General features: G+C 49.4%; 1 protein-coding gene across 1 annotated transcript; it reads right to left on the bottom strand.

Moving 5' to 3' along the window:
• Nucleotides 1-7,206: 7,206 nt before the first annotated feature.
• Nucleotides 7,207-13,783, bottom strand: ZBTB47 (zinc finger and BTB domain containing 47; the record flags this gene model as incomplete). Its single annotated transcript, XM_080611424.1, has 5 exons — nt 12,422-13,783; nt 8,984-9,131; nt 8,287-8,402; nt 7,730-7,874; nt 7,207-7,574 (listed from the first exon to the last, which is right to left on the bottom strand). The coding sequence occupies exons 1-5, from the start codon at nt 13,706-13,708 to the stop codon at nt 7,207-7,209; spliced, it is 2,064 nt and encodes a 687-aa protein (XP_080467550.1). The 5' UTR covers nt 13,709-13,783.
• Between the last annotated feature and the right edge of the window lie 893 nt (nt 13,784-14,676).

The raw sequence follows: 14,676 nt of genomic DNA, 5'->3' as shown, positions 1-14,676 counted from the left end.
CTGGGGGAACCTTGATGAGTTTCCAAGTGATGAGAGTTGCTGGAATGAGACAGTTAAAAGAAAAGAGCAAGTGAGCATGGGCAAGAGAAACACTGGAAGTTGCAATGAAAAGAAGAGTCTTAGTTTTTTACCTCCTCCTTGACTTTTGGAGGGCAGGAGATAAGGGCTGCAGGAAGGGAAAAGCTGTGCAAGTAGCAGGGTAGGAAAGCAGGGAGGGACAGGAACAGGAGGCCATGTGCGTTCATCTTCAGCCTTTTGGGCTCCTCATCTTCAATCACAGATCACAATGTCCTCACCTATGGATGGACAAGTGGTGTTTTTCAGGGAAAGGTTTTATATTAATGCTGTTTCTCTCATTTTTAATGTTACGACTTTCGAAGTTTTTTTAAAGAGTATTCTAGTTTGCTAGGTTCATGGAGATCTCAGATGCATTTGGCTCTAGGAGAGCCTCCCATTGAGGAAAAATGCGTATTTATTTTAAAGTTATCCATAATGATGTTTTGATAGAAACATGACTGTACTGGCAGCAGGACAAAGATCTGCTAGAGCAGAAATCTCCTTATGCACACACCATCTGACCACTGGTTTATTTAAAAATAAATTATTATGCTATTTCAGAAGAAATCTCCTGTGTCTGCATGTTAACAGAGCTGTAACTGAATGTCCACAGCAACTATACAGAAGGAGCAAGCAGTGATGAACATATGCAGCAAGCCAGCTCCATGGAGAGCCCCAGAAGCGCCACAGCTTTTATTCTTCTTATTTTTCCCCCAGTTTGGGAGCTGAAACTTTAGCATTCATATCCTTACAGCTATTCTCCAGAGACAGGAGAACTAGAAGCTTACCTAGGATTACAAGGAAGCTGGTGCATACACGGCCTGATACCATGAACAGGAGTGATAATCAGTAATAAAAACACCACCGAATACAAACCTTGCAAAATAATTCCCTGAAAGTGGCATGAAAATTATGGTATCACAAATCGTACCTGGCTGATTCATCAGGTTCAAAATGCAGCACAGAGAAACTCAAACAAGTTTGAAAGGAAAGACAATTTGGCATGAGTAAAAGGACCAGAGTCTTGTTCTGGTTTCATTTTAAGGATTTAAAAAGTTACAGGATAATCTCCTTAGACGACAATCACATCAGAAGAGTAACGAAATATTTTCACAAGAAGAATAAATCCAAGGTGACTGGCCCTCACAAAATAGCTTATAACAAGAAAACAAACAAACAAAAAAAACCCCAAAAAATGCCACAAAAACCTTTGAAACTATCAAGTATGTTAAAAAAAAAAAAAAAAAAAAAAAAAGAGAGAGAGAAGAAAAAATCACATTCTACCCAGTTCTGCACAGATTCTTGTGGACAACTCCCAAGCTAATTGAAGCTGAATCTGCCAAATGTAGAATAGCCTATGGCCACAAAGAAAAAGAAAAATTAAGAAGAAAAAAGAAATCCATGCATAGAATAACAATTTCTCAACAGTCATTTATTGCAGTGGCAGGACACCACTTCCTGCCTGGGATGAGACATCAACACCTTTGCTTAAAGCTCTGCTTGCTGGATGCAGAATGGCAAGCTGTTGGCGCTTGGTCCTAAGAGAGTGTTAATCCCCGTCCACCCACTGCTTGGCTCTCCTGGGGGAAATCTGGGCCCTTTAAATTCAATGGGGAATGTTGCTGAGCTTCAGTGAGTTGTTACAGAATGGTCCCTTGTTATTAGCTTGAGGAGTGGTGATTAAAACTGGTCCTCATCCTTGATCGCTCACCTCCCAAATGTCCATCAGGAATACAGTTAATAGGAGCTTAGTGCTCTTGTGTGGTTCACATTCATTATAAAGCTGTGGGAGATGCCACCAATGGCTCAGAGCAAGAAAACATAAAAGGAAAAACAGCTGTTGTACAAGAGGACCCAGAAGAGCTTGAAATACCCCATTGCTTGAGCAAGGAGGGGCAAAACTAGTGCATGCAAGCCAGCGTTGGCCCAAGGAAGGCCGCAAAGTTGCACATCACCAAGCAAAAGCGTGGCCCAGAGATGTTGACCACCACCACACCAAGAGGCTGCTTCAGTCCAAAGGCAATCACAGATAAGAAATGCCAACATGAATACTCAGAGAGGCATCATTGCTTGCTGCTGCCCAGCACACAGCTCCAGGGGTACAGGTCCCCCCATGGGTATCTTCTCCAGGCAATGCCAGCGGCAAAGGAGAAGGTGCATCCCAAGGGTGGGAAAAATCATCTCTCCATTACCTTCCCAATATCAGTGCTGATATTAGCTGGCAAGGTTCCCACCACTCCATTTTAAATCAATAAAGGCACGGGGTGCTTTTGGATGGGCTCCTTGGTTTCTGCACTGCCTATAGAGGAGCTCCGAGAGATGCAGCTTGTAGCTCACCCAGACCTCTTGGGGCCAGTAGGACCCAGGACATCAGCCCCCACCCTCCCTAATATGCCCCCAGGGCTGTAAACACTGAGCCCCTTCCTCTACTCACTCATCACCATTTCCTGGAAAGCTATTTTATTTGCCCAACAACAGTCTAATTGCCTCTCTCACACACACTCACCTCCCACCAAACCCAACACAAAGTCTATACATACGAAGCAACAGCAGCAGTCAACATGCCCATCCTGCTTGGCTGACAACTCACACAACTGCCTGCAAAGGGCCTTTAAAATCAAACCAAACATAAAAATTAAGGTAACAAAGAAAGTGGTGGAGCTTTACTTTTTCTTTTATAAAAGACAAATTGTTTATTGATTCAGTCCTTCCACTTGCAACCTCTTTGGTAACAGTCATAACACCTCCAGACTGGGAGAACGCAGTGGAAAGGCCCAATTCTGACCTCTCACCACTGTCAGAGCTGACGTGTCTTGGTGAGAGGCCAAAAGCATGGCCAAGGACCTGGCCTTTAGGGACAACCCAAAACAGCCTACCCTACCATGACTCGTCTTGCCCATGGATGGCCCAGAAAGCAGCCCCAGCACCCCAAGGTAGAAAATGGTTTGGGATGGGGATTCAGATTGGGCCCTTGGCGTCAAGGCTGACTGTGAGCTGCGCCCTGGAAGGCAGCTTTGATGAACCTCTTGGGACCTCCTGGACATTGGCCAATGGGGCTGTCAACGAAGCAAGACTTGCCAGCTTCAGCGGTAGGCAGTAACTCGCCCCAGTTGGCCCCATGTTGATGGACTAACCCAACCATCTCAGCCTCCCCCTCATCACACAATCCCAAAGAGAGTAACTGCTGTACTTGGAGTTAAAGATAAACATATATTGATTACACATGGTCATAAAAAAAAAAAAAAAAAGTAATAATAATACATTTCCTAGAACATTACTTAAGACGCTTCCGAAAAGCATCCAAGCTTCCCCTCCCCGCCTTCCCTTATCTATACAGAATAAAGTGCTTCATTTAGTTTGTTCACACTAGTAGAGCCACTGATACACTCGTAACTTGGCATGTTTGGGCAACTGATACTGAATGCTGTAAAATAATACAGAGCCAAACACCAGGCATGAGAAATTAGTTTTGAGGCAAGTGCTTGGGGTTTCATTCATTTCCTTCAAGTTCCATGCTACTGAGGTTGTTCTTATTCCTTTTTTTTGTTTTCCTTTTTTTTAATTATTTTCTTCCTTCGCAAGTTCAACTCAATTCCCACCATGGTTACATGTCACTAGGCAGGGCCGCACGTGGGGAAGCTCTCTCCGTCCGTGTGAACAAAGGGCGTCTGTCTGTCCATCCTTCCCTCTTGACTTCAGGCAAACCAAGAGTTTAATCAGTGGAGTTGTCTAGCAGCGGATGCTCGTTTCTATTGCACTGTCACAGCCGTTCCCACCTGCCGGCTGTCCATCCATCACCACCTTCCCACCGCGCTGGGATTATGGCTGTGGTCCGAAGGGCCAGCTGTGCCTCAGGGGCACCATGAGGCTAACTGGTCTGTGCTACCAGGCTCCTGGGATAGATAAACCAAAAAATGACCCCCCCAAAATGACTCCCTCCCTTCCCAGAGTTCAAATGAAAGCGAGGGGGGAATTTCAAACCCAGACAGGTCTGGGGTTAGACGCACGGGCAGAGTTGTCAGTTGAGCACTGTGCTGTGGTGTATTCATGAACTGCGTAATGGAAATCAAGCCCTTCTCCACCCTCGCAGTCTGTGGAAGAAGGGATGTGAGAGATTAAGGTGCAAGAGTTTAAAAAAAAAAAAAGAAAAAAAAATTAAAATAAGCCATAAAAAGCTTGAGAACAACGGACCCAACTCCCCCACCTCCCGCCCTGTCTAACCCAACGGGTGCCAACAGGGCCAACCGGGATGGATGCGGGACTGACTCGTTTTGAGCTCTTAGTACATTAACAAAAACCAGACATGAAGAGACACACTGGGGCCGAGTAAGGGTGTACACAAAAAGGGCTCAGAGGCCATGTAGGACTCCTAGGAACTGCCCAGGCCCTGGAGAGGGGAAGGAGCAGCAAGGATCTGGTTCTCCAAAGTGCTGTGTGCATGGTCACATCTCGACGTCTCCAAGTGGCTCTATGAGCAGGCTCTTGAAGGGGATCAGGCGCAGATGGGGTCACTGGGCTTTCTGCTGGGCTTCTAGCCTCAACAAGGTGCTCTCATCTCACAGTGACATCCAAGTGGGACAGGTCCTCACTCGGAGAGGACAAACTGGGACAGGGAAAGCCACCTCCAGGTGAGAGGTACAAGGGAGCAAATGTTGGGTGTGTTTACTTGGGGGCAGAAGTCTACCAGCCAGGTAGGCTGATGCAGTTCATCACAAAGACCATACAGGCAAGGTCAGCCCTCCTTGGGGTGCAGTGCTCCTATCCAATCTCAAGGCTGAGTGTGACAGGTAAGAAGCACAAGGGAGTCCTAGGGGATGTGATCTGGGAGGCAGTGGAGGAGGAGACAGCATGGACCACTCTACTGAGGCCCTCCAACACATCCAAGGATATCACTGAATGCTCCCCTAAAACAATCGTCTTCCCTTCTGGATCATGGTCCCTTCAGAAAGCCAATGGCCCCAAGACCACCCTCATGGGTGTGTGTTTGAGAAGGCTTTGTGCCATCCTAATAAGCCCCAAGGTCATGAGAAAGGACAGCAAAGAAGCCTTTGGTACCCATATGAGAAGGTCAATATGGTGAGGCAGCTCTGCCACTGCACCCTACGTTTGCTCAAAGCAGATGGAGATGAGAATGAGCCCACTGGCACTGACTGCAATGTTGGGAGTCCACAGGATCCCAGACAACATGAAGATGAAAAGTGATTTGTTGCTCCAAAATGCTAACACCTACAAGAGCAGCCAGCTTTCTGAAGACATCAGGCACAGGGGACCATCACTCAGCAGGAGGGAACAAGTCACCTAACCCATTCTGTCAAAGAGCAGTCAGGACAACAGCAGATGCTCCCCTGTCCTGTCCCTATCAGGGCAATGTTCCTGAATGTTCCCGTTCAGCAAAGCCCCCGAGCACATGGCTGAATCCTCCCATCATTGCAGGGCCAGCCTCAATGCTGTCCAAACATTTTGCTGATTTAGTCCAGGAGACAATGCACCAAGATTTCTTGCAGGGTCAGATGTGGCCTGTGCCCACTGTGCCCAGCACCCTGTTGTCACCCAGAACAAGATGCAAATAAGAAAGGCCTCCTGCAGCCTGCTCAAGGTCCTCTCTTCCTTCTTGCCTACCAATAGCTCACCACTTCCTCCATGACCTGACCACATGCATTCACAGCGCTGGCCTTGACAGCAAGACATCAACTGCAATGCACACTACCTCTTGGCCAGCACCTCTCTGCCCGTGCTGGATGCTCTGCAGCCCCTGCATACAGTGCTCCCGGCTCTCCTCAGCTCCAAAAGGGACATTTCCCCAGGAAGAAAGACCACACAGGCCAATGCATGACTCCCTGATGCAGAGCACAGCATTAAGATACCCAGCTTGGACCAACAAAAAGTTAACAGCAAAACCTCCTACCACCAGCATAAAGCCAGCCTGAAGTGAAACCAAAGACCTACTCAGCTTCAACAAACACATTGCCAAAGAAGTGCTAACCAACACCGTGGGACATCACCAAATCAAACACAGCCCTCACTGGTCCCCAGTGGTCCCCCCAAGCCAGGGCAGAGAAACAGATGACAACCCCAAAGGGAGTGGCAAAGCTTGGGAGAGCGATGCAGGCAATGAATTGGAGGATGAGACACCATCATCAGGCTGAATGTGGTCTGGCTTTAGCTCTGAACCTTGCAATGGGACCTAGCCTGGAGCTCACCCATCAGACAGGGGTTTATTCAAATTGTTAAGGCACTATTCTGGGCCGATTCTGATGAGAAATGGCAGCATCCTTCTTCTCTATCCCAGACTACATTCCCGCTGGTCTCGGGCCCATCTGAGCCCTCCCCCAGGGACATTTTCCAACTCCAGAGCATCTCCAGGAGCCCAGCTCCTGCTGGGATTAGCAGAAAGGGCACACCAGAGACCGACTCCCTTAGGGCACCCCAAAAATGAACTGGCAGCGAGCTGCCAATGCCCCGAGATGCAACGCTGGTGTTTGTGCTTTCGCCTACCTAGGAGGAAAACCTGTCACAGGGAAGGAAGACATGGCAAGTGCTGCTAATGAGAGCAGGCTGACAGCTTTCCAACAGGGACATCTGCTCACCCGCCGCGGGCCACTGGGGCTGGCAGACAGGGCTGGCGGGGGCTCCTCTGTGGTGCTCACCTCTCAGCCTCTTGGGAAAAGAGCCTGGATTGAAAGACCAGCTTTACAGTACAGGGATTCAAGCACCACTAACTAGATTTCGGCTTATTATAAATATCAAAGCACCGGCAGGCATTCATTCGGCTAGCAAGAGGGTGTGCACCACCAGTGAGCACAACCCTAGATGGCACAGCATCCTGCTCCTCCAAGCACCACCAGCATCCTGGCTGAAGATGAAGCTGATGCATGGGAAGATGTAACAGAAAGCGACGCCTTTTACCTACACCCTTACGGACGGATGGCAGCCCCCCCTGCAACACCCATGCTCCTCGGTGCGGGGGGCTTCCTCCTGCTCCCCCTCTCTGTGGAGAATGACGGGTGAGAAAAAGGACAGACATACCAAAACAACCCCAAAACGAGGAGGAAAAGGGGTAGAGAGCAAGCAAAGCTTTGACTCCCCTGGGGGGAGGCATTCCCAAAGGGCTGAGCAGTCTGTGCAGGCACATGGCCGGGATGGGGGCACCTAGTTGTTGCTTGAATTTACCCTGCCCGCAGGAAACAGGGGAGGGGGTGGCGGTAGGTGAGGAGGAGGAGGGAGGGTCTGTGGAAGGGGATGGAGCAGTGGCAGGGGCAGAGGGGAGACACCAGGGCCAGGAGGCAACGGAGCAGGGCTGGTGGCAGGTTGGGGGACGGCCGTGTCCGAAGCCAAGGGGTTGCTGACGCGGAAGCATTTCTCCTTGTGGGCTTTCAGCATGTTGGAGAAGCGGAAGCGCTGGCCACAAACGTCACAGGGGTATGGCTTCTCGCCTGTGTGGGTCCGGCGATGCCGCTTCATGTTGGGGCGGCTGGTGAAGCTCTTGCCACAGATCTCACAGATGTAGGGCTTCTCACCTAAGGATGGGGGAAGACAGATGAGAAGCTGGTGTCCCCTGCTATCTGGGCTGTCCCCTGCCAAAACCCCATCCACCCAAAGATGCTACCCCCTTCCATCGCCTTTCCCCCAGATGCCTGCCTACAGGGGCTGTGGGCAAAGCGGGAGCTCTCACCCGTGTGTGTCTTCATGTGCTCATCAAAGTACTGCTTCATGTTGAAGTCCTTGCCACACCACTGACACATGAACTGCTTGTGGCCGATGTGGATGCTCATGTGGGAGCGCAGCTGGTACTTGTACTGGAAGCGCTCATTGCAGTTCTGCAGAAGTGAGAAGGGGATGAGCTTTTGATGAGCACCCAGAACATCCCCACATTCCCCCCAGATTGCCAGCATGTTGAAATGGTGCAAGAAATCACTTTTTTCCCCAAAAAGAACCCAAAAAAATGGCTTTTTAGGATATACCCAGCCCGGTGTGCAGGCTGGATGGGGTTGGATGCAAAATCCAGGCACTGGAAGGACAGATCATGGCATCAGAGAAGTTTCATCATCAGGTTGGTAGGACCTTCAAACCAGGAGGTGATGCAAAGTCTGGAAGAGCATGAGAGCATCCCGACAGCTGTACTGGCACAAAGCATGGCGGGAGCTCCAAAAAGTGGATGATTTTTCCCCAGATCAGTGGCTTTGTCCTTGTTTGAGAAGATGCAGGGTGAGGAGACACACACGACCTTACCTCGCATTTAAAAGGCTTTTCCCCGGAGTGCTGGAGTGAATGGACCTTAAGGGACATGCTGCGCTTGAAGGACTTCCCACAGGTCTCACAGGTGAATGGCATGTCCTTGGTGTGAGCTGAAGTGGAGAAGAGCAGCGTCAGGAGTCCTCCTTGCACTTTGAGCATCCATCTCCCCAAGTCCCATCTGCCATTCCCAACACCAGTGCTCAACCCCAGCAAATCCAATGCCATCTTCGGAATATAAACAGCAGCAACATTTCAGGTACTTCCTACATTGTTTGCCAAGCCCTCATTTTTTGATCTCTTTGGTGCCTGCAAGCCCCGGGGACCCAACCACCACTGTCATGTGCAATCTGCTTTTCAAAGCCTGGCGCTGGTGTGGTCTGGAAGGATGACTGCACTTCAAACCCTCCTTTGATCATTTCTGAGGTCTGTTTTCCTGGTTAAATAAAACAAATGTGATTTCCCAGCATCATGCCTGACTGCTCCAAACCAGCACTGAGCAGACGTACATTCAGCATTAAATACTGGGCCAAATTTCAAGGCCTCTGCATTGACGTGAGAAAGCTCACACAAGGGTAAGCCCAGCCCTAAACTCCCAACACAACAGCGACAAAAAAACACCCTTCATTGCCAAAACAATGGACGAACACCCCTAACATGGTCTCCCTGTGGCACCAGTGCCTCCTGCACTCACCAACCATGTGTTTGCGCACGTGGGCCATGGTGTAGAACTTCTTCTCACAGATCTCGCAGGAGAACTTCTTCTCAGCATAGCCGTGAACGATCTTGTTGTGCTCATGGAGGGACCAGAGTTTCTTGAACCCCTTCCCGCACGTCACACACTGCAAGGAGAGAGGGGGATGGGTAAGGAAGCAGGGGAACGTGCCCAGGGACCATCAGCATTTCCATCTTAATAGGCTATCAGCTTAATCCAGTGAAAAGGAACATCACTAGGAAACCTACAGCTAAGACATCAAAAATCATAATGACCAGCAAGTCCGCTACAGACCTTGTCACTTAAAAACCTCCAAAAGTCAGATTTCAATGAGGATGGAACAATGACTTTTCAGGGAAGGACATGGCATCTCCATTGATGGCTGAATTAGGACTTGCATAAACAGCAGCTCACCCACCAAGGTTCTATTCCCAGCTGGGGATTGAATTCTTGCACACAATGATGCTATTACATAAAAAACCAAAACACAACCCTCTGTGCATTAGAAGGCTGCAAAGAATAGAAGAACAAGAAGAAGCCCAAGCCAGGGAGCACAACTTCAGTCTTCAGCAGGTATTGCAGATGTTTTGCCACCAAATGAGTTTTCCAAACATGCTCAAATGGACCCCAAAATCAGTCCATCAGCACAAGCAGAACAACATGATGTGTAAAGCCTCCCCCAAGAAGTTACGGCAGAGATTTGCTTCAGTTCTGGCAAGTTTGATGTTTCTCTGAAAGCTCCCAGTAAAAGCTCCAACTGTGGCATGAGATCAGTTTGAAGCATGTCAGACCAGTTCAGTGCCCAGAGAAATACTGGAGAGCAAGGTCCACACAAGAGACCATTGCTGGAGTACAGGGATGGCAGGCAGCACGCAGCTGAGGACCCTGCCAGGCGCCAAGGTCAATTTGTCTTTCCTCCTAGGGTCAACTGTTTGATCTTCACCTCTCTATGACTCATCTTCCTCCTGGTTAACAAGGATAAAACCATCCCTCCTCCTCACAAATGTGTTAAGAAAATAATTCATGCCTTGGAGGCATCTCACAACAGCATGGTTGAGTGGTACCAGTGCGCCTGGGGAGGGATTCCTCTGGCTTCTCCTCCTACTCAGAGGAACAGATGCTCGTTGATGGGCTTCGACCAGATTTTGTACCAAATGAGGCTGTGATACCATGGAAAATATCCCATTATGCCATGTAGTCACAGTATCTCTCCATATATAATTCTATTTAGGCACCCAAGAGGCAAAGTTAGGGTCACAGAAGCATTCCAACATCCATCATCTTCACCTTGTCAGGAGTAGTCCTCTGAGTTTTAGTGTTTCTAAGTATATATTTCCACAGATAAGAACAGTTTTATCTCTGCTGTAAGAGACATTTCAGGACAAATTCAGGACCAGAGCCTGATATCAAAGACACATCAATATCCATTTTCTGCACTTAAAATGAGAAAGACTGCAGGGGAATTCTAAAATTAAAGGTAGAAGGAAAACAGCAAATGTAGGAAAGCCCCCAGGCTGGGACCAAGCACCCTGGAGGGCTGAGCTCTGTCTTCAGTTACCATAAGAAAGCATCACTTGAAAATGTAGAAGTCGCATCCGAATGAGGGGGGAAAAAATGAGAAGATAAATTATTGCAGGTTAAGAGTAAAACCATACTGAAGCTGGTCAAAGAGTCTGAGAAACAACCAATAGAGCAATGGATAAATCAGTTTTCAGGCGGCGGAGGCAGGATGCCTGTTACGTTGCCTGCAAGCCTGTGGACAGCGATGGAAAACCATCACAGGGTGAAGCTTAACACCTAAAGCATTATGGATGAAATCTGGGGACAAAACAGGGAAATAAATCAGCAGACTCAAATGGGATAAGAGGGATGGTCCCTCCACAGATCTGGTTAAAAACTAAGAAATAAAGACTGTCCATTATAGGTATAGAGTCAAAAAAAATCCCTTTTCCATCCAGCTATAATTCCAGGGTATATTGATGAAATTATTCAATATTATCAGAGCAACTGGAGTGAATTTGGCTATTTGTAAAATTAAAAATGCTCAACTAAGTAAGAGGTAATGATCCACATTTTCTGCAGAAAGAGGTCACTACACGGTCAGTTGTGGTTCATCCTACTCAGAAATGATCTGGAAAAAGGATACAAAGCAGGGGGGAGGGAACCAATAAGGTGACAGCCTCATGTTACCCATCAGGAAAGCTGATGAGGCTGAAAAAACATTCTGGGAAAACTCCCTTTAATTGCACAGGCTTTAGGATAGGCTCTGAAACAGCCACCATGATGCAGGCGTCGGAGCTGCACTCACCCATTCTGGGAAAAAGCATCCAAAAAAAGCAACCCCGGCACTGTGAATTTTTCAGGATCAAAATGTCAGTGCAGGCAGCAGCTCCTTCACCCACTTGATCCAAGACCGCTCCTGTCTCTATGTTCCCCATACACCCTAACATTGAGATCTGCTTCATTCCCCTTTTATTTGCAGTACCATCAGCAAAGGCCTCCGGGTGCCCTGTGTTCATTACCTTCATCTAGGACTGTTGCAAGATCATTTAAAATCTGGCTGGTGGTGGAAGGATGATGGGCAAAGCTCTCCAGAAGTTGGTATTTTTTAATTAATAGCAGCAGCATCAGACAAAACAGCTCGTCAGGGATTAGGTGATGGGTTGGAGGGGTCTGCAGGAACACACGTTTGCTGCTCTGATGGGATGCCTACCTATCCCTCCAAAATAGCAGTGATTTAACAGAGTCAGTCTGCAAACACACAATCTCGTTAGCATTAGGTGAAGGACACACCAAGCTCAAGCCCCGCATGGATGTCAAATGCATCCGGAAATTCGCTAATACTCAAGCTAAAGAGCACAAAAGGCAGATTAAAACCATTTTAACTTGTGTCAGCAAATCTTTGAACTAAGCTAAATTGGTTTCAGCCTGGGTGGGAACAGCTGGACTGTGTCTCCATCAGGGGCTCACAGTGTTTTATCCAGATTAACTGAATAAACTCAAATTAAATTACTCCTCAAAAATTACTCCATGCTTCCACCTGGCCAGCCAAGGGGAAGCCACAATCCCCTGGCACAAACCTTCCCACCCCATGCCACCATGGACCCTCCTGAGCCTGAATACAAGTCACAAGGGTGAAATGAGGTTCCCTCCCGTCTCCCATGTGCCAACCACAACATCAAAAATATTTGACCATGAGGCCATCCCATGTTGTAGCTGGATGGGATGTCCTCCATGGTGGGTGGGATGCCCCTCCCACACTGGAACGTCCCATCATAGTGGGATGCTCCTCCATTGGTAGGATGCCCCAACCTTGGTGGGATGTCCATCCCTAGTAGGATGCTCCACCTCGTGGTGGACGTTCTACCCTTGGTGGGATGTCCACCCCCTGGCGGGACATCCCAGGGGCTGGCTCACCTGGATGTTCTTCTCACAGTCAGTCTGGTGGTGCAGCAGCAGCTCGCTCTCGAGCAGGAAGCGCTTGCCGCACTTGTCGCAGATCTGCATGCGGCTGTGCGTGACGTTCATGTGCTTTTCCAGGTACCAGCGGTTGTTGAAGACCCGGGGGCACTTCTTGCATGGGTAGTGTTGCTTCTCCTCCAGCTTCACCTTCTGGCCCAAACTATCCTGTTCCTTTTTCCTCTTCCTCCCTCGCTGCCCTTCTTCCTCCTCCTCCTCCTCTTCCACCTTGGCCATCTCCTGGGACCTGGTTGCCATGGCAGGTTTGGTGGCTTTGGAAGCCCGGCTGCCTCTGCGGGGCTGCCCACACTTTTCCCTTTTCACTTCTGACGCATCTTCATCATCGTCGTCATCATCCTCTTCTTCTGTCGTCTCCTCCAGGTCTTCCTCCTCACTGTGCTCCTCCTCCTCCTCCTCACCCACCTCCGCATCCTCCTCTTCTTCTTCCTCCTCCTCCCCTTCCTCATTCTCCTCCTCCCCATCCTCCTCCGTGTCTCGCCCATCACCATCAGGCCTCCCCATCACAGCTGCCTCACTGGCAGCTCCCTTCCCCTCTGTGCCCTTGGAGACGTTGAGGGTCTGGTTGTTGAGGTTCACCTCCACAATGATCTGCTCCCGGTTGTACGAGCCCTGGCTGTCCAGGTCCTCCTCTGACTCCTCACCCTCCATCTTACAGACAGCACCTGGACCACCATCCTTTTCCTCCTTGTAGTACTGCTTGGCTGGACCAGGAGGGAGCGTCCCACCACCCGTGCCATCTTCCACCCGCACTGAATAGGGGTCATTGCCCTCCCGGGCATAGATCTTGGGATGGGGGGCATCCACCTCCTGCTTGATCTCGCAGTAGTAGGGTGGGGGTCCGGCGCAGCCCTCAGCAGGCAGGGCCATGTCAGTGGCCAGGCTGAGCGAGCGGGTGTCAAGGAGGTCCTGGCAGGAGGAGGCAATGTTGTTCATCTGCAACACGGCGGCCGCGTTCAGCACATCCTGCACATTGCAGGAGTTGACGAGGAGCTTGGAGGTGTAGATGAAGTTGAGGATCTGCTGGAGGCCCTGGGAGGTGAGAGCCTCCAGAGAGAGCTCCACGCGCTGCAGCTGCTTGTTCTGGGTGAAGAGGGAGTGGAAGAACTGGCTGTAGGCTGCCAGGACCCCCTTGTGCGCTGGGAAGATGCTCTTGTGCTGCACCAGCACAATGTCCACGTCGCACAGGTCCGGCTGAAAGAGGCGCTGCTCGTTCAGTCTGTCCATCAAACACGTGAAGTGGAGGGCTACATCCTCCACCAGGGAGTACTCAGCCGAAGGGTAGTCAGTCGTTTTTTCGACTATCAGCTGTGGGGAGGAAGGAAACAAAATAATTCAAGAGGGCTCTTTCCCCAGGAAAACACCCGCCCGGCCTTGCCACCCGTCCCTGTCTATGCATCCCAAATCAGGGATAATAACCAAGAAGCTCCACCACCAACTTGATTCCAGGAGACTCAACCAAGAAGGAGAAAGTCCAGTGAAAGGACAGGTCAAGGCCATACAAGCACCTACTGACATTCCTTCAGCCTGGGGTAGGAGGCACCATGGCCACCCCACCACCAAGCTGGTCCAAAGCCTGGCTCAGCTGTCCACACTCATGCGGTAGAGGGGATGCCTCAATCTCCTAAACCAGGTGGAGACCCCAGGGGGACATTTGCCACATGCAGGAAGCCAATTCTAGGCACCAGCTGAGATTTAACCCCCTAAATAGAAGGAAATTAGGATTTTAAGTCTCCCTGCTTCTACAAGATAATTACATAAAACACAGTAACCTCTCATATTTCCCAAATTACACCGTGTGCTCTGACTCATTTTACCAGCTAACTCCCTAGCTGGATTCACTGGGATGATTTATGCGCTTTTTTAATGCCCATTTTAAACTGCCTGGGGAAAGGCACTACCTGGAAAAATTCAAATCAGGGAGCAGCAGCCCCAGGCTGGGAAATGCTGTGACTGCCAACACTTCCCAGACTGCATTTGCTGGGTATTTAATTCCACTGACATGTATTTTGCATGGTGCAAACCACCTCTGGACATCCATCACCTCTCCTGGGGATACTGAGCCCCAGGATGGGTTTGTCAGCTGCATCCCAAACACAAGGGATGTCCCACGCTCTAAATCTCATGCCTTGTATTAAAATCAGGTGGGATAACCCTTTACCCTCTGCTTCCCTTTGTCTTGCTGTGCTGAACAC

Source organism: Psittacula echo, assembly GCF_963264785.1.
Source record: "Psittacula echo genome assembly, chromosome: 2".
Lineage (NCBI taxonomy): Eukaryota > Metazoa > Chordata > Aves > Psittaciformes > Psittacidae > Psittacula > Psittacula echo.
The sequence above is the reverse complement of the archived record's forward strand: the minus strand, read 5'-3'. Positions and strand labels throughout refer to the sequence as shown.